General features: G+C 46.8%; 1 protein-coding gene across 5 annotated transcripts in view; it reads right to left on the reverse strand.

Annotated features, from left to right (window-relative positions):
* triob (trio Rho guanine nucleotide exchange factor b) overlaps positions 1-24148 on the reverse strand; it is a 103308-nt gene that overhangs the window by 59794 nt on the left and 19366 nt on the right. For all 5 annotated transcript variants that reach the window (XR_006034593.1, XR_006034594.1, XM_042106944.1 and 2 more), the window contains 8 exons: positions 21455-21925; positions 20449-20571; positions 17764-17955; positions 14425-14556; positions 12441-12671; positions 11371-11493; positions 10783-10974; positions 9563-9732 (listed from right to left, as the gene is read on the reverse strand). Coding sequence is in view for 3 of the 5 variants with exons in the window: in XM_042106944.1 (XP_041962878.1) it covers positions 9563-9732; positions 10783-10974; positions 11371-11493; positions 12441-12671; positions 14425-14556; positions 17764-17955; positions 20449-20571; positions 21455-21925 (1634 nt within the window). In the remaining 2 variants the exon portion in view is untranslated. The remainder of the gene's footprint in view (positions 1-9562; positions 9733-10782; positions 10975-11370; positions 11494-12440; positions 12672-14424; positions 14557-17763; positions 17956-20448; positions 20572-21454; positions 21926-24148) is intronic.

Here is a 24148-nt window from a genome sequence, read left to right on the forward strand (position 1 = left end):
CACACACACACACACACACACACACACACACACACACACACACACATCATATAGCACACAACCTGCACACACACACACACACACACACACACACACACACACACACACACACACACATTGTTCTGCCTTCCATAAGAATGCATCCTATTTTGTATGTGATTACCTTATTTCTCATTCCTTTGTGTATGCTGCCACCTTCTGGTCTTTTGAGGTAACTGTTTAGTAATTAAGTACTACTTCCTGTTAACTTCCTGATTCACGTTTCAGTCGACCACGAGTTTACACAGATGAACACGGTGCCAGCTATTTTCCATTTTACGTTTGAGCTTTGGACATTATTTGTCTGTAAGTAGATGATTTGTGTTAGAGTAATATTCCTCGTCATATCTCTTTAGTTTTCTTACTTCTGTAACTTAGATATATGTTTTGTGCATACTTTAGTTAGCTAAGTTATGCTAGCTCTCGTTGGTCATGTTGTAAACGCTATTCCTAGCGATCTGTATGTGCTGAAGCTATGTGGTTAGCAACATAGCTGACTTGTATTTCATTTGTATCGTAATGTAAAACTTATATGTATTTTCTGTATTCTTTTACAGTTTTACACAAAAAAGACAAAAAAGACAAAGAAGACAAAAAGTAAACAAATTCAATCAGTCCTTGGATTTATTTGGAGCTTTGTCAAAGTGTTATCTAGCTGTCTAGTTCTGCCTGCTGGTGACGCAGTACGAGGGCAGCATAGTAAAAAGACAACAGCGCAGCGAGTTCAAACTCTAGAAGATAGCCCAGGAAGATGTCGCTACACATGGACAGACTGGAGGTGGATGCCGTCGAACAGGCACAGGGCGCAGCACCCCTAGAGCTACCCAAAGACGGCCATGAGGCAACCGAGAGGTTAGAGCCTTTCCGAACACCTGACTCCCGGTCTCAGATATCCAGAAGGTCCGGTGGATCAGCAATATCGTCAGCGGCTGCCAGAGCACGTGCCAAGTCAAAAGCAGCACAAGCCCAGGTGACTTTCGCTGAAAAAGAAGCAAGCGTGATGAGGCAGAAAGCTGAACTTGAAGCCAGTCTCCACGTTCTCATGAGCCAGAAGATGGCCGCTGCCGCCGAAGCAGCAGCTGCAGCATATGAGGATGAGGAGATTGAAAGCGGGGAGAACCGCTACGAGCCATACGTCCCAAGTAAGCCTTTCAGTGCCTATGAACGTACAGGCAACTACGTCCAGCAGCACTCAGCGATGTTCGGCAGAGAACCACCGCCGCCAACACATGTGCCGCTGGATGCCTACAGACCACCGCCGCCAACACACGCGCCACTGGATGCCTACAGACAACACCATCGACACACTGGAGCAGCTGCTCGCACGAACCCAATGCCGAGAGTCAACAACATAAAGAAAGAACAGCTAAGTGAACCGTCTCCATTCAAGCCTTGCCCGCAGCCGCCTCATCCAACTCCCAGTCCGAACAACAGATACTCCCCCGAGCCACAGCCAGCACAAGACCTCGCCAGGTACCTCATGCGGCGAGAACTGGTGAGCTCCGGTCTCCTACAGTTCGATGACCGTCCTGAACACTACTGGTCATGGAAAGCATCCTTCCTCAGTGCCACCCAGGACTTGAATCTGACACCTAGGGAAGAACTGGACCTGCTGGTAAAGTGGCTAGGTGCAGACTCAGCAGAGCAAGCGCAGAGAATCCGCTCAGTGCATGTCCTTAATCCTGCCGCAGGCCTCCGCATGGTGTGGCAACGTGTGGAGGAATGCTATGGGACACCAGAAGCCGTAGAACACGCACTCTTTAAAAAGATAGAAGAGTTTCCCAAGCTAACCAACAAGGACAATGCCAAACTCAGAGAACTCGGTGATATCCTCCTTGAACTGGAGTGTGCCAAAGAAGAAGGATACCTACCAGGCCTCGCCTGTCTAGATACAGCTCGCGGCGTGAATCCGATCGCAGAAAAGCTACCCTATAGCCTGCAAGAGAGGTGGATAACCATGGGATCCAAGTTCAAAGAAGAGCATGGAGTAGCCTTCCCTCCATTCTCTCTCTTCTCTCAATTCGTCCGGCGACAGGCCAAAGTGAGGAATGACCCAAGCTTCGCCATCGCCACCTCCAACAGCAACGTGCCACAGAAAGTAGAAAAAGCCACGAGGCACAGCCACAAAGCCCCAGTAAGTGTGCACAAGACCGATGTCACACCCAAGTACACTGAAGGTGACGGCTCTGTGGAGAAGAGAACGAGTGGACCAGACCGCGAGTGCCCGATACACAGGAAGCCTCACCCACTCAAAAAGTGTAGGACCTTTAGATCCAAACCTATTGAAGAACGTAAGGCTTACCTGAAAGACAACCGCATCTGCTTTAAGTGCTGCGGGTCAACTCAGCATATAGCGAAAGACTGCAAAGCATCAATCAAATGTGATGAGTGCAACAGTGAGAGGCACATCACGGCTCTACACCCAGGCCCTCCTACATCCAGCGAGAGAGCTCACACGGAGAAGGAGGAAAGCGGGGAGCCAGATGAAGACGCACCCACAGTTACATCCAAGTGCACAGAGATATGCGGCAATGCAGACAGCCCACGCTCATGTGCTAAGATCTGCCTGATTAATGTCTATCCTGCTGGGAGAAAAGACAAAGCTGTCAAGATGTATGCAGTGCTGGATGAACAGAGTAACAAGTCACTCGCAAAGTCAGAGTTCTTCAGCCTCTTCGGCATCAAAGCCAGTCCAGCTCCTTACACACTGAAGACCTGCGCGGGGACAACAGAGACCTCCGGCAGGCGAGTCAATAACTTCATGCTTGAATCTATGGATGGGAAACTGCAACTCCCTCTCCCCACACTAATCGAGTGTGACATGGTGCCGGATGATAGATCTGAAATCCCGTCTCCTGATGTCGCAAAGCACCACCCTCACCTACAGCCTGTGGCGAACAAGATTCCAGCTGTGGACCCAGACACACCCATCCTCATGCTCCTGGGAAGAGACATCCTCAGAGTTCATAAGGTGCGTGAGCAAATCAACGGGCCACACAACGCTCCATATGCGCAACGGCTGGACCTGGGCTGGGTCATCGTGGGTGTCGTCTGTCTGGGGGCAGCCCACAAACCAGCCGAAGTCAACGTGTACAAAGCCAATGTGCTGCATAACGGCAGAACATCCTTCCTCCATCCCTGTCCAAACAACATCCAGGTAAAGGAAGGCCACAGCAGCACATCGCAGCGACACAACCCTCTCTCACACACCCGTGAAGAAGACACAGGCTGGGCAACGAGCACAGACAGCCTCGGCCTTTCTGTGTTTGAGAGCTCCAGAGACGACAACAAGACAGCGTTGTCAGTGGATGACAAAGCGTTCCTGACCATCATGGACAGAGAGGTCTTCCAGGACGACGACCACAGCTGGGTAGCACCCCTGCCGTTCCGGTCGCCACGACGACCCCTTCCAAGCAACAGGGAGCAAGCAGTCAAACGCTTTGGATCGCTCATAAAGACCCTGGAGAAAAAGCCAGAAATGAAAAGCCACTACACAGAGTTCATACAGAAAATGATGAACAACGACCAAGCCGAGCGGGCGCCAGCTCTGGAGGCAGGTAAAGAACACTGGTACCTCCCCTCCTTTGGTGTTTACCACCCAAAGAAGCCGGGTCAAATAAGAGTAGTATTTGACTCTAGCGCTGAATGTGAAGGCGTATCCCTGAATGATGTACTCCTCAGCGGCCCAGACTTGAACAACACACTGTTGGGAGTGCTTCTGAGGTTCCGCAAAGAGCCAGTAGCTGTTACAGCAGATGTGCAGCAAATGTTTTACTGCTTTGTGGTCAGAAGCGATCATAGAGACTACCTCCGCTACCTCTGGTATGAGGACAATGACTTTGACAAGAACGTGGTGGAGTACAGGATGAAAGTCCACGTATTTGGAAACACCCCATCACCCGCCATCGCCATATACTGCATGAGACGTGCTGCCGAGAAAGGTGAAGCAGAATACGGCTCTGATGCAAGACAGTTCGTGGAGCGTCAGTTTTATGTAGATGATGGGCTGACTTCTGTTGCCTCACCTGAGCTGGCAATCGACCTCCTCACGAGAACCAGAAAGATGCTGGCAGAGTCTAACCTGAGGCTACATAAAGTGGCATCAAACAGTGAACAGGTAATGGAAGCCCTACCTGAGGAAGACCGTGCCAAAGACCTGAAAGATGTGGAACTCGGCGTAGATCCTCTTCCCCTCCAGCGAAGCCTGGGCCTCTCCTGGAACCTGGAAACAGACAGCTTCACATTCCTGGTGTCCCGGGAGGCGAAGCCATACACACGGAGAGGTATCCTGTCCACCGTGAACAGTCTATACGACCCCCTGGGGTTCGTTGCTCCCATAATTATGCAGGGAAAAGCATTAGTACGGGAACTCTCAACAGAGCAGGGGTGGGACACTCCACTCGACCCCGGGAAAGAGACAGAGTGGAACACGTGGAGAGATTCACTCAAAGCTCTGGAAGACCTGCAAATAAAGAGGTGTTATATACCCGTCCTACTGTCTTCAACACAGAGGAGAGAACTCTGCATTTTCTCTGACGCGTCGACAGTGGCGATAGGGGCTGTGGCTTACCTGAGAGCAATCGACGCCGATGGCAAAGCACACATGGGATTCATCATGGGGAAGTCCAAGCTGGCTTCCCGGCCTGCACACACCATTCCCCGCCTCGAACTTTGTGCAGCCGTGCTCGCTGTTCAAATGTATGAGCTGATCCGAGATGAGATGGACATCCATGTGGACGATGTCAGATTCTTCACAGACAGTAAAATCGTACTTGGGTATGTCCATAACTCATCCAGAAGATTTTATGTGTATGTGTCCAACAGGGTGAACCGCATAAGACGATCCACTCATCCAGACCAGTGGTCCTACGTCCCCACGGACCGGAATCCTGCGGACCATGCGACAAGGTACATGCCTGCAGCACAGCTACAGCAAAGCAGTTGGCTCTCTGGCCCCAGTTTCCTGACACGCAGCAACACAGAGGAATCCTGGGAGCCCCACATCTTCACCCTGGTGGAGCCAGATGCAGACTCTGACATTCGACCTGAGGTCACCGCTCTGTCCACCAGGGCCTCGGACGCTCAGCTAGGCTCAGAGCGGTTTGAAAGGTTTTCAAGCTGGAGAAACCTCTGCAATGCTACAGCCAGACTCATCCACGTTGCTGCGTCTTTCAAGGGAAATCCAGTCAGCGCAAAATGCAGAGGCTGGAGGCATTTCAAAGACACACTCACCACAAGCGAACTGTCACAGGCAAAGTGTGTGATAATTCGCGCTGTTCAGCATGAGGTCTTTGAAAACGAACTGAAATGCCTAAAAGAGGGTAAGACAATTCCTAACCAAAGCCCACTCAAAAAGCTTAATCCAGTGACTGATGGAGACGGCCTGCTTCGGGTTGGCGGTCGCATAACATCCGCCCCAGACCTGTCCCGTGAAGAAAAGCACCCACTGCTTATTCCACGCACCCACCACATTGCCACACTCCTGGTGAGATTTTACCATGAGCAGGTGGTACATCAGGGGCGACACATAACAGAGGGAGCTGTCAGAGCAGCAGGCTACTGGATCCTTGGCGGTAAGCGTCTGGTGTCGTCAGTCATCCACAGGTGCGTGACCTGCCGCAAGCTGCGTGGGCGGCTACAGGATCAGAAGATGGCAGACTTACCTGCTGACAGACTCACACCCGAGCCTCCGTTCACCAACGTAGGCCTTGATGTCTTCGGGCCTTGGGCCATCATGACACGGAGAACAAGAGGAGGAAGTGCAGACAGTAAGCGCTGGGCAGTGATATTCACTTGCATGGCAACCAGAGCTGTCCACTTCGAGCTCATTGAATCCATGACAACTGACAGCTTCATCAATGCGCTCAGAAGATTTTTTGCAATCCGTGGCCCTGCCAGACTTCTCCGCTCTGACAGAGGGACTAACTTTGTGGGAGCCTGCAAAGAACTGGGCATTAACACGGAAGACACAACCATAACAGCCTACCTTCAAAGCAAGGAGTGCTCTTGGGTTTTCAACCCGCCACACTCCTCACATATGGGGGGCTCATGGGAAAGGCTTATCGGCGTCGCCAGACGCATCCTGGATGCCATGCTGCTTCAGACTGGGCACACCCGCCTCACACACGAGGTCCTGAGCACCCTCATGGCCGAAGTGATGGCAATCATGAACGCCAGGCCCCTGGTGCCTGTGTCCTCTGACCCCGATATGCCTACAGTGCTCACTCCTGCGATGCTGCTTACCCAAAAGATGAGTAATGTCGCAGCCCCCTCCGGAAACTTCCAAATGGCTGATCTACACGGGAAGCAATGGAAACATGTCCAGTGCCTTGCAAACACCTTTTGGAAGAGATGGAGGAGGGACTACTTGTCAACACTGCAAGGCCGCCGAAAGTGGACTGATGAAAGGCCTAATGTCAAGACCGGCGACGTTGTCCTGCTGAAGGACAGCCAAGCCCACAGAAACGAATGGCCTGTGGGAGTGGTTGTCAACACTCTGCCAAGCGGTGACAAGAGGATCCGGAAAGTGGAGGTCAAAATAGTTAAAGAAGGGACTGCTAAAGTGCTTTTGAGGCCTATCTCAGAAATAGTCGTTCTTCTCTCTGAGTGAAATAGAAAATTTAGTTTGTCACTCATGTTTAAGTTGAGTTTTAATGTTATATAGTGGCATAATAATATTATACCAAGCGGGGAGTGTTCTGCCTTCCATAAGAATGCATCCTATTTTGTATGTGATTACCTTATTTCTCATTCCTTTGTGTATGCTGCCACCTTCTGGTCTTTTGAGGTAACTGTTTAGTAATTAAGTACTACTTCCTGTTAACTTCCTGATTCACGTTTCAGTCGACCACGAGTTTACACAGATGAACACGGTGCCAGCTATTTTCCATTTTACGTTTGAGCTTTGGACATTATTTGTCTGTAAGTAGATGATTTGTGTTAGAGTAATATTCCTCGTCATATCTCTTTAGTTTTCTTACTTCTGTAACTTAGATATATGTTTTGTGCATACTTTAGTTAGCTAAGTTATGCTAGCTCTCGTTGGTCATGTTGTAAACGCTATTCCTAGCGATCTGTATGTGCTGAAGCTATGTGGTTAGCAACATAGCTGACTTGTATTTCATTTGTATCGTAATGTAAAACTTATATGTATTTTCTGTATTCTTTTACAGTTTTACACAAAAAAAGACAAAAAAGACAAAGAAGACAAAAAGTAAACAAATTCAATCAGTCCTTGGATTTATTTGGAGCTTTGTCAAAGTGTTATCTAGCTGTCTAGTTCTGCCTGCTGGTGACGCAGTACGAGGGCAGCATACACATCATATAGCACACAACCTGCACACACACACACACACACACACACACACATCATATAGCACACAACCTGCACACATACACACACATCATATAGCACACAACCTGCACACACACACACACACACACACACACACACACACACACACACACACACACACACACACACACACACACACACATTATATAACACACGACCTGCACACACACACACACATACACACACATCATATAACACAAAACCTGCACACACACACACACACACACATCACCCCCATATAACACACGACCTGCACACACACACATCACCCCCACACACATTAAACATATACACACAGCACAACCCATATAACATACGACCTGCACACACACACACATCACCACCACACACATTAAACATATACACACACAGCACAACCCATATAACACACATCACCACCACACACACACACATCACCCCCCATATAACACATTACACATATACACACAGCACAACCCATATAACACACAACCGACACACACACACACACACACACACACATCACCCCCATATAACACATACACACAACACAACCCATATAACACACAACCTGCACACACACACACATTAAACATATACACACAACACATACCATATAACACACGACCTGTACACACACACACACACACACACACATCACCCTACACACAGCACAACCCGTGTACACACGACCTGTACACAACATCATATAAACACACATAAACAATGTTTTTTAATACTTCAAAATAACATCTGCTAAATTAACTTTACATTTTTCAGTAACCATAGGTGTGTAGATTTGAACAAAATCTGGTTTGGTTCTTACCGGGGCTTTTACTGCCTGGAATATCCGATTTTGTTTACCACGCTCGGAGTTAAGTGCTGGGCTGGTAGGTACTTATTCCCAACCTTTCTCAGGCACATGAACAGTTAGCCTGAGAATTCTCGTCGGCAAATCAAAATTCCACTGGAATTCCAAGCGGATTTGTTCACGCAGCCTTACAACACTGTTTACAGCTCTTCGAGTCACGGTAAAATGTAATTTTTGGTACATAGCTAATTTAGATAAACTTATTGTGTGGGTGGTTGCGTTTCTTTAGGAATCCGCCGTCTTGGTTTGTATAGAAATGAATATTAAGTGACACATACACGTAAGAGGCTGGATATACGTGACGGTTGGTAATATATGACGTTCCTATAACATATTAAACTTATCACTGATGCCTTGCCGACGATCACTACATACAGCCTGGATACAGACTTTGGCATCCAAGATCCCTTACATATCACTATTTACATATCACTATTTACACATCCCATACATATCACTATTTATACATCACAGGTGGCTTGCCCTCGCTAAATGCACATGACCTGCACAGAGACACCGACAACCATGATATTATTCATTATGTGTATGTTTGTACATGGTATGTTTTAACATACATTAAACATACTGTATTACTAAATACATTGTATACATTATACATACTGTATCATTAAATACATTGTATACATTAAACATACTGTATCATTAAATACATTGTATACATTAAACATACTGTATCATTAAATACATTGTATAGATGAAACTGTATCTGTATCACCAATGCATTGCCCCAGTTCAGGGCACATGACCTGCACACCTCCACAGCCATCCAGACTAATTCATATTCAACAGATCACTCACACCTTGTCCCCTCTCACCACACATGACCTCCACACAGTCCACACACCGGCCCAGCCATCCTCATCATTTATTTACACTCTATTACGCATTTCACCAATGCCTTGGCCCCACTTACCACAAACAACCTGTACACACACACACACACCAGCCATCTGAGTTCTGTTAGACACGCTACACACCAGTTATGGTGATCAGAAATACACAACGTGTCTTACACTCACACCATGGCCATTAACATTTAGATAGCTGCTACTGGAGCATGTACCCCCTCTGCTGGTTAAGAGTGGTAGTGGCCTGCTCACTGCTTTTCTATTGTCAATATAAGGAGTTGTTATTTGAATGTGATAATTTGTGATGTTGGAGCAGGTCGTCTTCATGTTAGTTAAGAGTTGTAGCTGCCTGTTCATGGACATTCTGCTGCTGTAAGGTGCTATATGTGAATGAGAAGACGGGCTTTTACCTAGTTAAAGGTGTTGTAAGGTGTGAGGTGCTGTTCTTACCTGAGCTGCTGGAGCAAGTCCTCCCCCTGCTGGTTGAGAGTGGTAGCGGCCTGCTCGCGGCTATTCTGCAGCTGTTCGCAGCGAGCGATTAGCTCCTCCACCGCATCCACTGAGTCGGCCCTCACTTCCTCCTGAAGCTCCGTCTGCACATCCTCCAGCCACACCCACATCTGCAGGAGGCCAATCAAACTACAGCTAAAGGTACTGGGCCAATCACATTAAAGAGATACACACATACTGGTCCAATCATAGCCAAGAGATACAGTTATTGGCACTCAGAAGACGCAGCAGCCGTGCTAGAGACAGGTTATATATACAGTCATATGTTACAGCTGTGAGTTCTAGAACTGAAAGCATCTGTACCGAAAATATCCTTTCTATTTGGAATGGTGGAAGTGTAGTAGCTAAAGAGCTGGGCTAGCATAATGTAGCCAGAATTCTAGAGCTGGGCTAGCATACTGTCAGGATCCTTCCTGCCTGGATGGAGTGACTTTGTGCCACCCTGGTGGCCATTTTGTGTAGTGTCCTGTGTTTAGTTTTGCCTGTTCCCCATGTGCTTTGTGTTTAACTGCCTGTCACCTGCCTTTTTCTCCGCCCCATCTCCTTATTTGGTCTGTGCTTCCTGTCTTGTTAGTTTTCCCTCCGTTTCTGTTTCCACACCTGTTCCCCGTTATTGTCTTGTTGGTCTCGTCCAGTCCACTGTCTTTCTGTTAATTAGTCTGTGTATTTCTACCCTCCTGTTTCTCTGTCCTTTGTCAGTTCGTCTCTCTGTTTCACCTTGTCGTAGTCCTGCCTGTCTGCCTGTCTGCCTGTCTGCCTGTCTGCCTGTCTGCCTGTCTGCCTGTCTGCCTGTCTGCAACATTGCCTGCCTGCCTGCCTGCCTGCCTGCCTGCCTGTCTGTAACATTAAGTTTGTTAGAGATTAAAGTGTTTTTGCTTCAACCTTGGTCTGAAAGAGTCCTGCACTTGGGTCCGCCTGCATATCCGTGACACATACAGTAGCCAGAATTGTAGAGCTGAGCTAGAATACAGTAGCCAGAATGCCCGACTGCCACTGTTGTGCCCTTGAGCAAGGCACTTAACCCGGAGTTGTTCTGGGGTGACACCTTGTAATAATAACACTTGTATCGCTTTGGATAAAAGTGTCATCCAAATGAAATACTGAAGTTTAAGTATTTATCACGCACACACACAGACACACATACACACACACACACTCACCTCTTTGCCGTGTGTGTGGAAGGCGACGGAGGTGTTCAGCAGGTTGCGGCGCAGCTCCACGCGCTGGGCGAACTCCTGCAGTCTGTGCTGCAGCTGCTGGCCGGCCTGCTGGATCTCCTGTGGGTCACACTCGCGTGTCTGACCCAACAGCTCTGCAGCCTCCAGGAGGCGCTCCGCATTAGTGAAAGTGTTCTGGACCCAACACACACACACACACAAAACACACACACACACATACACACACACACACACACACACATAAGGAAGCAAATTTAGCAGATGCCTTAATTGCTCAGACATGATTCAAATGTGTGACTCAGTAGGCAGTTACTAAAAAGCAGCACAACAAATCTTATGGGAAAACACACATACACACTCTCTCTCATACACACACTCACACACACACACTAAAATATACTCCAGTGCATCTCTCCAGATACTTTCCTTAACAGCTGTGCTACAAACATAGAGAGACACACAGACACAGACTATTTGCATTCAGAATATGTTAAGACTTTCCACCTTTAATATGGTAAGACATTTGTACTTTAATAGATTGAGTAGAGGCCTGAGGCTAGGCCTGCTGACCTGAGCCACCTCTTCAAAGTCCTGCTGGCGCTTCTGTAGGGCTCGCGCTCTCTGCAGAGACCTGCCCACACCTGTGTGCTTACTCAGAAACACCTCACCGTGGTCTTCAATCCAGTCCAGTACCTACAAACACACACACACACACGCACACACACACACACACACACACACACACAAATAAAACATGAAATAGGTGAACTAACACACACACACACACACAAATAAAACATGAAATAGGTGAACTAACACACACACACACACACACACACACACACACACACACACCATCACTTTCACACACACACACATCATCACTTTCACTTTTGCATCACTTAAGGGAAGAGGAGAAATAGACTTCTCTGCATAGTCTGTCTGCCTCTTCACCACCTCCAATGTCTTGAACTGTCTGTCCACTAGTCACTTTACATTTGTCTTCTGCCTCACTGTTTGCGTGCTGTATTAGCACATATGCACAACCCCTCCCTCCATGCCACATACCTTTCTTAATATAGTTATATATATATATATAGATATATAGACTTTATTCTTGCACTGTTGCACTGTTTGACTTACTCATTTGCACCATCACCATGACACTCATTCACACAGAGCACCTTACTTTACCTTATGCACAGAGAACCACAGGCTCAGTCCCTGCTTCAGTCATTGCAAGCGCACCTGATTGATTATTCACCCACTATATGGATACTGTTTTTCAGAATTGATTTTGATTAAGTTTTATTTAGTATAATTTGTATTTTGTATATTTAGCATATTCTTTATCTTCTACAGTCCTTATTGCTTAGTTGTGTTTTTTTTATATTATATACTTTTAATTACTTTTTCTGCTGTTATTGAATGTGTGTGTGTGTTGTCTGCATGCATCAGTACTGCAGGCTGGGTTTGAAGTGTCATCAATAACATGTCAAATATAACATCCAACAAAACAGTGTGTGTGTGTGTGTGTGTACATATTTTCTAGACATCTTGCTTGTATCTACAGACAAGGCTGGCTAGTGCAAGCAAGTGTATTTCTGTGTGTGTGTGTGTGTGTGTGTGTGTGTGTTCACCTGTTTGACGTCCTGTTGGAACACACACAGCTGCAGGCGCTGGTGCAGGCGTAGCTTGCGCTGCTGCCAGGCGCTCTCCAGCTCCCTCTGCTGGCGGAGCACCTCGTGCACCACCTCCAGCACTGCCCGCACCGTCTGTGACATGCTGGCAGAGGGCGCCGATGCGTCAACGCCGGCCACAGCTAGTGGACGCTGCAGCCGCTCCAACAGAGATTTCCCCTCCTGGCTCACCTGAGGAAAGAGAGAGAGAAAGAGAGAGATAGAGAGAGAGAGAGAAAGAAAGAAAGAGAGAGAGAGATGGAATGAGAGAATCAGAAAGAAAGAGAGATGGAGACAGAGTATATAAGTATAAGTATATACACTCTTTTGATCCCGTGAGGGAAATTTGGTCTCTGCATTTATCCCAATCCGTGAATTAGTGAAACACACTCAGCACACAGTGAACACACAGTGAGGTGAAGCACACACTAATCCCGGCGCAGTGAGCTGCCTGCAACAACAGCGGTGCTTGGGGAGCAGTGAGGGGTTAGGTGCCTTGCTCAAGGGCACTTCAGCCGTGCCTACTGGTCGGGGTTCGAGCCGGCAACCCTCCGGTTACAAGTCCGAAGCGCTAACCAGTAGGCCATGGCTGCCCGTGAGAGAGAGAGATATGAAATGATAAAGAAATAGAGAGAGCGATAGAGAAATGAGAGTAAATATGTGTGTGGAACAGACAATGTGGAAAACTATGGATTGCATTTGGCAACTAAGAAAAGGAGTAGAGATTTAGTTATGGAACTGGACAATGTTTTTCCTTGGGAGAAAGTGTTAGGGTGCATGAGTAATGGCAGTGCACCGGACCTTTGTACATTCATTGTTGAAGAGCTCATAGTGGTTCCACTCACACTGTATATGTATTAGGAGGCTTTAATACTGTAATATCAGAGCTTGTCTGCAGTGTGTGCCATGCTGAAGAGCTCATAGAGGTCATTATGTCTTAGTGTGTGCAGTGCTGAAGAGCTCATAGAGGTCATTATGTCTTAGTGTGTGCAGTGCTGAAGAGCTCATAGAGGTCATTATGTCTTAGTGTGTGCAGTGCTGAAGAGCTCACAGAGGTCATTATATCTGACCTTAGTGTGTGCCGAGCTGAGGAGCTTGCACAGGTGATAATGTCTGACCTTAGTGTGTGCCATGCTGAAGAGCTCATAGAGGTCATTATGTCTGACCTTAGTGTGTGCAGTGCTGAAGAGCTCACAGAGGTCATTATATCTGACCTTAGTGTGTGCCGAGCTGAGGAGCTTGCACAGGTGATAATGTCTGACCTTAGTGTGTGCCATGCTGAAGAGCTCATAGAGGTCATTATGTCTGACCTTAGTGTGTGCCGTGTTGAATAGCTTGTACAGGTGATAATGTCTGACCTTAGTGTGTGCCATGCTGAAGAGCTCATAGAGGTCATTATGTCTGACCTTAGTGTGTGCAATGCTGAAGAGCTGATAGAGGTCATTATGTCTGACCTTAGTGTGTGCAGTGCTGAAGAGCTCATAAAGGTCATTATGTCTGTCCTTAGTGTGTGCAGTGCTGAAGAGCTCATAGAGGTCATTATGTCTGTCCTTAGTGTGTGCAGTGCTGAAGAGCTCATAGAGGTCATTATGTCGGACCTTAGTGTGTGCAGTGCTGAAGAGCTCATAGAGGTCATTATGTCTGTCCTTAGTGTGTGCAGTGCTGAAGAGCTCATAGAGGTCATTATGTCTGTCCTTAGTGTGTGCAGTGCTGAAGAGCTCATAGAGGTCATCATGTCTGACCTTAGTGTGTGCAGTGCTGAAGAGCTCATAGAGGTCATTATGTCTTAGTGTGTGCAGTGCTGAAGAGCTCATAGAGGTCATTATGTCTGACCTTAGTGTGTGCAGTGCTGAAGAGCTTGTAGAGGTATATGCAGCGGACGTTAATAATGTCTGACCTTAGTGTATGCTTTGCTGAAGAGATCGTAGAGGTGATAATGTCTGACCTTAGTGTATGCCGTGCTGAACAGCTCGTAGAGGTTCTGGTGCTGTAGGATGGCATCTTCCAGGTCCTGCAGCTCACAGGGCAGCTTCTCCTCCCCACATGCCTCTCTCCAGGAACCCACACTGCCCAGGTACTACACAGCACAGCACAGCATAGCACAGCACAGCACACTGAGTCAGTTAGATCAGACCACAACCCTCAAGCAAGCAGGGGGGCAAAAGAGAGCAAAAGAGAGAGAGAGAGAAAGAGAGCGAGAGAGAGAAAGAGAGGGAGAGAGGGAGAGAGAGAGAGAGAGAGAGAGAGAGGGAGAGAGAAATGGCGAGAGAGAGAAGGAGACAGAGAGAGAGACAGAGAGAGAGAGAAGTTATATTATACTGTTACTTTTTTTTCCAATCAAATGTTTATTAAGAATTGGATGGACAAATCACACACTCAGAAACATACACAATATCATAATGTAATATCAAACTGAATACAAGTAAGCAACCTCCCCCACCCCCCACCCCCACCCACATAAACCAAACAAAGCCCAACACCCACCCATACCCTAAAAACAACATACACTCAAGAACAAGGCATTGACAGGAAGGGACAAGAAAAAAGAAAAAGGAAAATAACCGCCCCACGCACGCCCGCCCAGTCATGCCAAGGAAACGTAGACAAACAACAACAACAACAAAACACACCGAGACATGGACACAGACACACAAACAACAGGGGGGAAAAGTTCATAGAAACTGGGATGAAATGATGAATGGCACTGGTAGATCACCCAAGTAACTCCTTTAGAGAGTCAGCTGCCATAAGCTAGCTATTTAAGGTCTTCTCAGTGGCTCCATGGACCCGAGCTGTGTATCTGGAACTGTTGACAGTTCCAGATACACTACATCTAGAAAAGTAAGAATCAACTGTCTGATGTTGAGCACCTGAGGGGGTTTCCATCGTAGCACAATCATCTTTTTAGCAGCTGTCAGGCCAGCTAACACAATGCGCTTATTTAATTTATCAATATTAATTCCTGACCGATCATTCAGTATCAAAACTGCGACATTAACTGGTAACAACACTGATACCAGGTTAGACAGTGTAGCTGCGACACCAGCCCAAAACTGCGCAACTGGAGGGCAATCCCACATCATATGAAGGAAAGTTCCAGGTGAACTTTGTGAACAAAAAGAGCACAAGGGAGAGTATATCAAACCCATGTAATAAAGCTTGCGAAGGGTTAGATAGGTTCTGTGTACAAAATTGAAATGTATCTGTTGGTGATCAGGGTTGTGAGAGGCCCAAATTCTGCATCCAAAGCTGGATAGTCTGTCCTCCACACTCTATCTAGAGGCAAGTCTGAATAAGAAAACTCTAAAATATACTTATACAGAGTAGTCACCAAACCCTTCGTTTTACTTTGTACTGTAATCAGTCTATATAGGGGGTGAACAGGTAGGGGTTGTTGCCAAGGAACACCATAAGCTTTGAGGGCTGACCTGATCTGCAAATTAAAGAAGGATGAACTTGGTAGATTGAACAAGTTTCTAAGATCTTGAAAGGAACATAAAGCAGTGTCGTTAAAAATGTTAAATGACGGATATCAGTATTACTCCAGTAAGAGGGGGAGATAGGTCTCCCTCCAATCAACAACCCTTTGTTGTGAAACAGAGGGGAAAATGTGTGCCATTTACAGGATAGCTTACATTCAGATTCCACTAGACGCCATGTCCTAAGAACATTGGAAACTATGGGGCCAAAGCGCATAAGACTTTGCTTGTCAGATACATTTAAAAAAAAAATATCCTTCAGACTCCATGGTCTCACTATATTGTTCTCTAAATCACGCCAAGATGCCGGTGCACTGGCATCACTCCAAACCAAAAGTGGACGAAGAACAAATGACCAACAATAATACTTAAAATTAGGAACTGCTAAACCACCATCCTCCCTGTTCCTGTGTAAAGTGTAAAGTTTAAGACGTGGTCGTTTTTTATTCCAAATAAACTTGGAGATATCTGAGTGGAGTGTCTTCCAATAGTTAGCAGGAGGGCATAGGGGAACCATAGAGCTAACAAAATTAATTCTATGTAAAATGTTCATTTTAACCATTGCAATTTGGGCCTGAAGAGAAGCAGGGAGAGTGGTCCATCTATCCATATCAGCTTTAACCTTCTTATATATCTCAGAGAAATTGTGGGATGTGATGCGGTTCAAAGAAGGGAAAATCTGAACACCAAGATCTTGAAAGTGTTGGACTACAGGGATATCAGCTGGAAAAGACATTACTCTCGTAGCATTGTTAAGGGGTAGAAGAGCTGATTTGGACCAGTTGATCCTAAATCTAGAAAGAGCACCAAACTCTTCACAAACTGATAATAGTTTAGGTATTGATTGCATTGGGTTTTCCATAAAGACTAGTATATAATTTGCAAATAATGCCACTTTGTGAGTAGTATTGTGAATGGAAATGGGCCTAATGCTGACGGACTGTCAGATCATCTGAGCTAGATCATTTCCCCTAGGTCTCAAATAAAGTATCTATCTATCTATCTATCTATCTATCTATCTATCTAGAGGTTCAAGGGACAGTGCAAATAGTGACGGACTCAAGGGGCAGCCCTGACGAGATGACCTGGAGACAGGAAATGGGGTAGAATATAAGTGCCCAGTTAGCACCTGAGCTGTGGGGTTAGAATATAAGACCTGAATCATATGAATAAAATTAGTACCAAAACCCATATGCTCCAAGACCGACCACAAAAAGGACCACTCTAGCCTATCAAAGGCCTTCATGGCGTCCAGAGATAATACAGCTAGAGGTGTGTCCAAGCTAGACGCAGCTTATCAGAAGCGAGTCGGGATTTAATAAATCCTGTCTGATCACAATGGACTAAAAAGGGCATGTATCGTTGAATACGTCGCGCAAGTAATTTAGCATACATTTTAAGATCTGAGTTTAATAAATTCAGAGGTCTGTAGCTAGCACAATCAACAGGGTCTTTATCTTTCTTTAACAGCAAGGACACAAGAGCTGTAATATTATACTGTTACTAACATTAATGCTTTGGCAATACCGTATCTTCAATCACACCAATAAAGCTTTTTGACTAGGATTGAGACAGAGAGAAAGAGAGAGAAAGAGAGAATGAGATGGAAAGAGAGAGTGAAAAAAAGGGAAATAGAGGGATAGAAAAGTGGACACTGAGACTGAGCTGACCTGCTCGGAAAGATATGGAGCCTTCCAGCAGGCAGAGAGAGGGGGGGGAGGGCAGAGAGAGAGGGGGGGCAGATAGAGGGGGGGGCAGAGAGAGGGATAGAGAGGGATACAGAAGAGGACTGAGGCTGCGCTGACCTGCTCTGCCCGGAGGTGGAAAGCTGCGGAGCCCTCCAGCAGGCAGCTGCGCTCGTCCAGGGCCGCCGCAAAGGACCTCCACTCCTGCTCCAGCTGACCGGACAGCTGCTGGATCTGCTGGGCAGACGTGTGGCCCAGCTCCAGCAGACGGTTCCCCAGCGACATGATACGGCTCACATTCACATACACATCCTATAGGGGACACAGATATATATTATATATATATAGTACATCCGGCTCACATTAACATACACATCCTATAGAGGGCAGATGGATATACGTATTCACATATACATTCCTGTTTGCATTGTGTGGCTTTCTATAGTACGTGTAATGGATTTTAATTTAGGACGTCATGGATGTCAGTGTTTGTCAGCCAGTGCAATCACTCACATCACAGAGAAAGAGAGAGATAGGGAGGTGGGGAGCAGGGAGAGTGAAAGGAAGAGAGAAGGAGAGAAAAGAGGAAAGGAAGGAAAGGAGGAGTGGGGGATAGAGAGGGGGGAGGAGAGAGATGGAGGGAGGGAGATGAGAGATGATGAGGGAGGAGAAGCTGTCATGAAACATGGCAGCTGAGAGACTTGGATGCATCTGTGATACTGAGGGAGCACCTGTCACGAGTGTTTGTGTGTGTGTGTGTGTTTGACATGTGTGCATGTACCTGTTTGCTCACAGATCATATCTTATGTGTGTGTGTGTGTGTTTGTGTGCATACTGTATACTATATATTATTATGACCGCCGCGCAGCGAAGGTCTAGTCAGATTTTTTTTCCTTTTTTTCGCATGTCCAAATTTCCGTCAAGGATTCCCGGGACACTGTAAGACCGGGGTACACAAAACTTGGTGGGCATGTAACCCCACATGGATTGCATGGAACCATTGTTTTTCGTTTTGATCTGTAGCCGCTGGACTGGACCCCCCGAAAGGAGGGTAGGGCAGACACAGTTTTCTGTGAATATTTTGAGAACCGTAGGGCCTAGGATGACCAATTTGTTCCGTATGTTTGCCTCCAGGGGTCATCTTAACCCATTCCATGTGCACACATGTGCATAAACAGATACACACGCACACACATACATTCACAGTAATCATACGTATGACGCTTATTTAGGAAAGGTGGTAGGCCAAGGACAGGTGCGAGACTTTGGCCATTGACCAGTACCCATCGCCCACAAGTAAAAAAGACTTGATGCGTTTTTTGGGCATTTTTTGGGCATGGTGGGTTTTTACCATAGTTTCTGTCCAAATTTTTCATCTGTCGTTGCACTATTGACTGACCTCTTGAAGTCCTCAGTGAAGTTCAACTGGACTCCAGTATGCCAGTCTGCTTTTGAGAGTGTGAAAGCTCTCCTTACCTCTTCTCCTGTTTTGGCTGCGGCGCAGTTGAACCGGCCGTTCAAACTGCATGTTGATGCTAGCCAAGTAGGAGCTGGTGCTGTACTGCTCCAGGAGGATGAGCAAGGCATCAATCACCCAGTTAGTTTCTTTTCTAGGAAGTTTTTGTCCTACCAGTCCAGCTACTCTGTCATTGAAAAAGAAGCGTTGGGATTAATTTGGGCACTTCAACATTTTGACGTATACGTAGGGGGTGCTGTTTCTCTGGTGGTCTATTCTGACCATAATCCTCTGACCTTTTTGCAGTCACTTGCAGTCAAAATCCGAACCAGCGATTGATGCGCTGGGCTCTGTTTCTTCAGCCATTTAATCTAGACATTCGACATATTAAAGGCTCAGATAATGTAATGGCTGACGCTCTATCCCGTGCTCCCACTGAGTAAATTTGGTCATGTATGTTTCTCCATGTTCTTCTCTTTGTCTGCTTTGTTTTCCAGGGCCCGGATAACAGAGGGTTTGGACAAATGGGAAGCAACTTTGGGGGAAAAAGGGGGTTAATTGGGTGTATTTTCAGGAAGTTAGATAGGAATTGTTTTGGTATTGTTGGTTATGGCTTTTGCTTGTGGGATCCTGTAAGCACTGTTTGTTTTCACTATTAGCCACAATTGGTGAATTTGATGAATGTGGTTAAGAGGTGGTGGGGTTAGTGTCTTGTGGTACTCTACAAGCCCCTTCTTAAAGGGGAGGGTGTTACGGCCACTCAGGCCTCTCGGCTGTGTTCTGATTATTTTGTCTGCCTCTCCTCTCGTAGGCCTGTTCCCGCGTGTCCCACCTTGCCGGATAAATTTGACCTGGCCTTCCAGAGAAGCGGCGGGAGCTTTGCGTTGTGTTTTGTTCTGTTGTTGTTAAAGTTACTTTGCATTATATGTTGTCACGTAATTAAACCCTAGGTGTGAATTGTCGCACTGTTTCCTGCCCCATTTCTTTGTTACCGTTGAGCCGGGTAACAATGACACATACTCACACAGTAGACATATGTACGCATGCATGCACATGCACAAACACAGGCACATACGCAGGCACACACACAAGCACGCACACACACACACACACAGGCACATACGCAGGCACACACACAAGCATGCACACACACACACACACACACCCACACACATAAACATAAACATGTACACGCACACATGCACACAAGAATTTCTCAGAATTATGAACAGGCAAGATGGGGGTGGGGTTGTATAAAATGAATTTTTATAAAATGAAGTGTGTGTGTGTGTGTGTGTGTATGTGTATGTGTGCGTGTGTGTGTGTGTGTGTGTCTACGTGATGCTTACCATGCAGCTGAGGGCGAAGTGGCTGTGGTCACTCTGCAGCTCCAGCGCGTGCTGATGGTCAGCGCCGATCTCTGAGTGGCTGGACAGCAACAGAGTCTTATTGTGCAGAATCCAGTCTAGCATCTGCAGGTGGCAGAGAGAGGGAGAGAAAGAGAGAGCGAGAGAGAGAGCGAGAGAGCAAAGGAGAATGGGTGGAGTGAATGAGACAGAGAGAAAGAGGAACACAGAGAGAATGAAGAAAGAGAAGAGAAAAAAGAGAACATGTGGAGAAAAGAAAAAGGAGGAGAAGGGAGAAGAGAGTTCACACACATAGATACAACATTCAGCTCCCGACACCAGGTGTACACATAGTGAAGACACAATTATACACATCCAGTAGAGAACGAACACACACACAAAATGGACACACACCCACACACACACAAATACATATTCCATATCGTAACACCCCCAATTATCACCACTTTTGTTCAGAAATTCTAAAACAACGATGTTTTTTAACACTTCAAAATAACATTTGCTAAATGAACCTTAAATTTTTCAGTAGCCATAGGTGTGTAGATTTGAACAAAATCTGGTTTGGTTCTTAACGGGAGCATTTACTGCCTGAAATATCCGATTTTGTTTACCACGCTCGGAGTTGTAGTGCTGGCCTGATGGGTCGCCTATTTACGCCGTTTCAACGGCACATGAACGGTTAGACCGAGAATTCTCGTCATGAAATTAAAATTCCACTGGAGCTCCAAGCGGTTGTGTACACGCAGCCTTACAACACTGTTTACAGCTCTTCGAGTCACAGTAAAATGTTATAGCTAATTTAGATACACCTATGGTGTAGGGTGCTGGTTTGTATAGAAATGGATATTAAGTGACACATACACGCAAGACGGCGGAAATACGGGGCCGACGGTAATAGGGGGAGTTCCGATATATTTCATATATATGCACACACATACACACACACACACACACACAAACACATATGCATACACACACACACACACACCTGTTGGACATCCTGCTCATACATGCGCAGCTGCAGACTCTGGTCCTGGTGCTTCTGCAGCTGCCACACCTGATGCACGTGGAGCCTGGCGTCCTGCACGCGCTCCACCTGCGCCGACACCTTGGCCGCCAGGCTGTGGGGGTCGTTGCCGTGGAGACGCTGCAGCAGGCGCCGGCCCTCGGCCTCGAGCTCGCGCAGCTCGCCGTCGGTGACGCGGCTCCGCAGCATAGCCAGCTCGTCCATGCTGCGCCGCGCTGCGCCGCCGCCCGCCTCGGCCACCAGAGGGCGCTGAGGGCCCAGCGCGTCCTGCAGACGGCCCAGGACGCGGGTGGCGTCGCCGCTGAAGCTCTCGAAGGCCACGCGCTGCTCCAGCCAGGCCTCGTGCTCGTAGAGCAGGCTGCCGCCCAGCTCTGGGGTCAGCTGGGACGGATCCACCAGCTCACACAGCTCTTCCACAGACACCATGTAGGTCTGGACATGAGAGAAAACAACATAATCACTTACACACACACACACACACACACACACACACACACACACAACCTCACACAGCTCCTCCACTGTCACCATGTAGGTCTGCAGATGAGAGAAAACAACCTTGTCACTCATACACACACACACACACACACACAGACACATATGCACACACCCACACACACACACACACACACACACACACAACCTCACACAGCTCCTCCACTGTCACCATGTAGGTCTGCAGATGAGAGAAAACAACCTTGTCACGCACACACACACACACACACACACACACACAGACACATATGCACACACTCAGTATATGCTCACACACACACATATGCACACAATCAGTCCTGTCCTATGCTTGTGAGGAGCAGAGAGCAAGGGCAGAAAAAGAAACCTGGTTTACTGTGGCTGCGGTCCAATATTCTTCTTTGCTTAGGAAGGTTCTGAGTGAAATTACCCAAGAGTATGAGGAGCAGCCATTTTGAGAGCATAGGGTTATGCTCTAACTGCTGAGGAGAGGTGCTTTAATGCTTCCCATCTTATTACGTAAAGCATATTTATGAATGAAAAAGAGATAACGGTATCCCACAATTCTTGGTGGCAGCAATTTTGTAAATTTGGGGAGCTATAGGCAAGTCGTTTCTGACCACCTCTATGAGCTATGCTAAGCTAGGCTAACGGTGGGTGTGTCAGACTGAGTTAGTGCACACACAGAGACCAGAAGGGTATGTATCATCTTATCTAATGCTGTTCTCAAATCTGCAAATCTAAGCAAAATAAGGTCACACAAATGACATTTTAAACAGATTCAGCAGCCATTACCGATGTCATCCACTATGTTTGTTTACCTTTCACAGCTGTTTCAGATGTTGCCGCAAGGGATTATGGGTAGGAGGGAGCATGAAGTGTGCATCGATGCTGCCTCCAAAAATGACTGTTATTTGGGAATTCTAAGATATCTTAGAAGGCAGCAGAATTTGTTTTTTCGGTTTCGAACCGCACTTGCTGCCTAGCTCCCCAGTTAGATATCTTAAAAGGCAGCAACTTTACCCGTTTCGAACACACCCACTGTGTGCCGTGATACAGGTAGGTGCAGGTGTGCTTTGGCGGGTACCTACTAGTGGCTGTCTGGTGCCTAGCGGACTAAGGTACTGGTGTGGGAATGCTGTGTGCTGTGATGAGGTAGATGCAGGTGCAGGTGTGGTTGGGTTCCGCTGGCAGCTGGTTGCTGTTGCTATGAGTCATTCTGTCTGAGTGTGTTCTTCTGCGTCAGCAGAGCTAAACGAGAGGCTGTGCCCACACACAACCACACACCGACTACATTATGTCTGATTTGTGTGTGTGTGTGTGTGTGTTTGTGTGTGTGTGTGTGTGTGTGTGTGTGTGCCTGCCTGTGTGTATCTGTGTGAAAGAGATTGTGTGCATGCTTTGCCTGTGGGTTGGGTAACCATTTCCATTCAGTCTGAAAGCTGAAAGAACAGTTTTTCTGATTTATGCTTGTGTGTATGTGTGTGTGTGTGTGTGTGTGTGTGTGTGTGTGTGTGTGTGTGTGTGTGTGTGTGTGTGTGTGTGTGTGTGTGTGTGTGTGTGTGTGCGCGCGTGTGCGTGTGAGGTGTCCATTTAGTCTGCAACTTGAAAAGCTTTGACGACAAAAGTAATAGGCTCTATAAAAGTCCAAAAAAATTAAGGTATTATGGACCTGCTCATGTCATGGTAGTCTCTACCCACACACAGATACAGACACACACACACACACACACACACACACACACACACACACACTAACAAGGTTTAGCTAAGTAGCACTAAATCCATTTTCACATTTCACAAGAAGTAGCAAAAAAGAAATAACACAGCTAATGTGTTTTTCTCCGCGGAAACATTTCAAACTTGACGCGGAGAGGTGTGGAAGGTTACAAGGTTCTTAGATTGCGCTGTTTTTATAGCCGAGCCTTTGAATCCACCTCCCGTAATTAATCCTAATGATTCTCAGTCTCCCACAGGCAGTGGGAAAGAGGGCAGGCACTCTATTTTTAACACACTTCCACTGCAGTGACACACACTCCCTCGCACTAGAGGTTTCATGACTAGTGATTTTTACTAGTTTCAGAACAGTTGTTGACTAGTCAACTAGTGGCTATGCAATGGCACTATGTGGTACTAACATTACTGCTAGTCCTTGCAGTTGGCAGCAGGTGATTTATGTTT

Source organism: Alosa sapidissima, chromosome 10, assembly GCF_018492685.1.
Source record: "Alosa sapidissima isolate fAloSap1 chromosome 10, fAloSap1.pri, whole genome shotgun sequence".
NCBI classification, from domain to species: Eukaryota; Metazoa; Chordata; class Actinopteri; order Clupeiformes; family Clupeidae; genus Alosa; species Alosa sapidissima.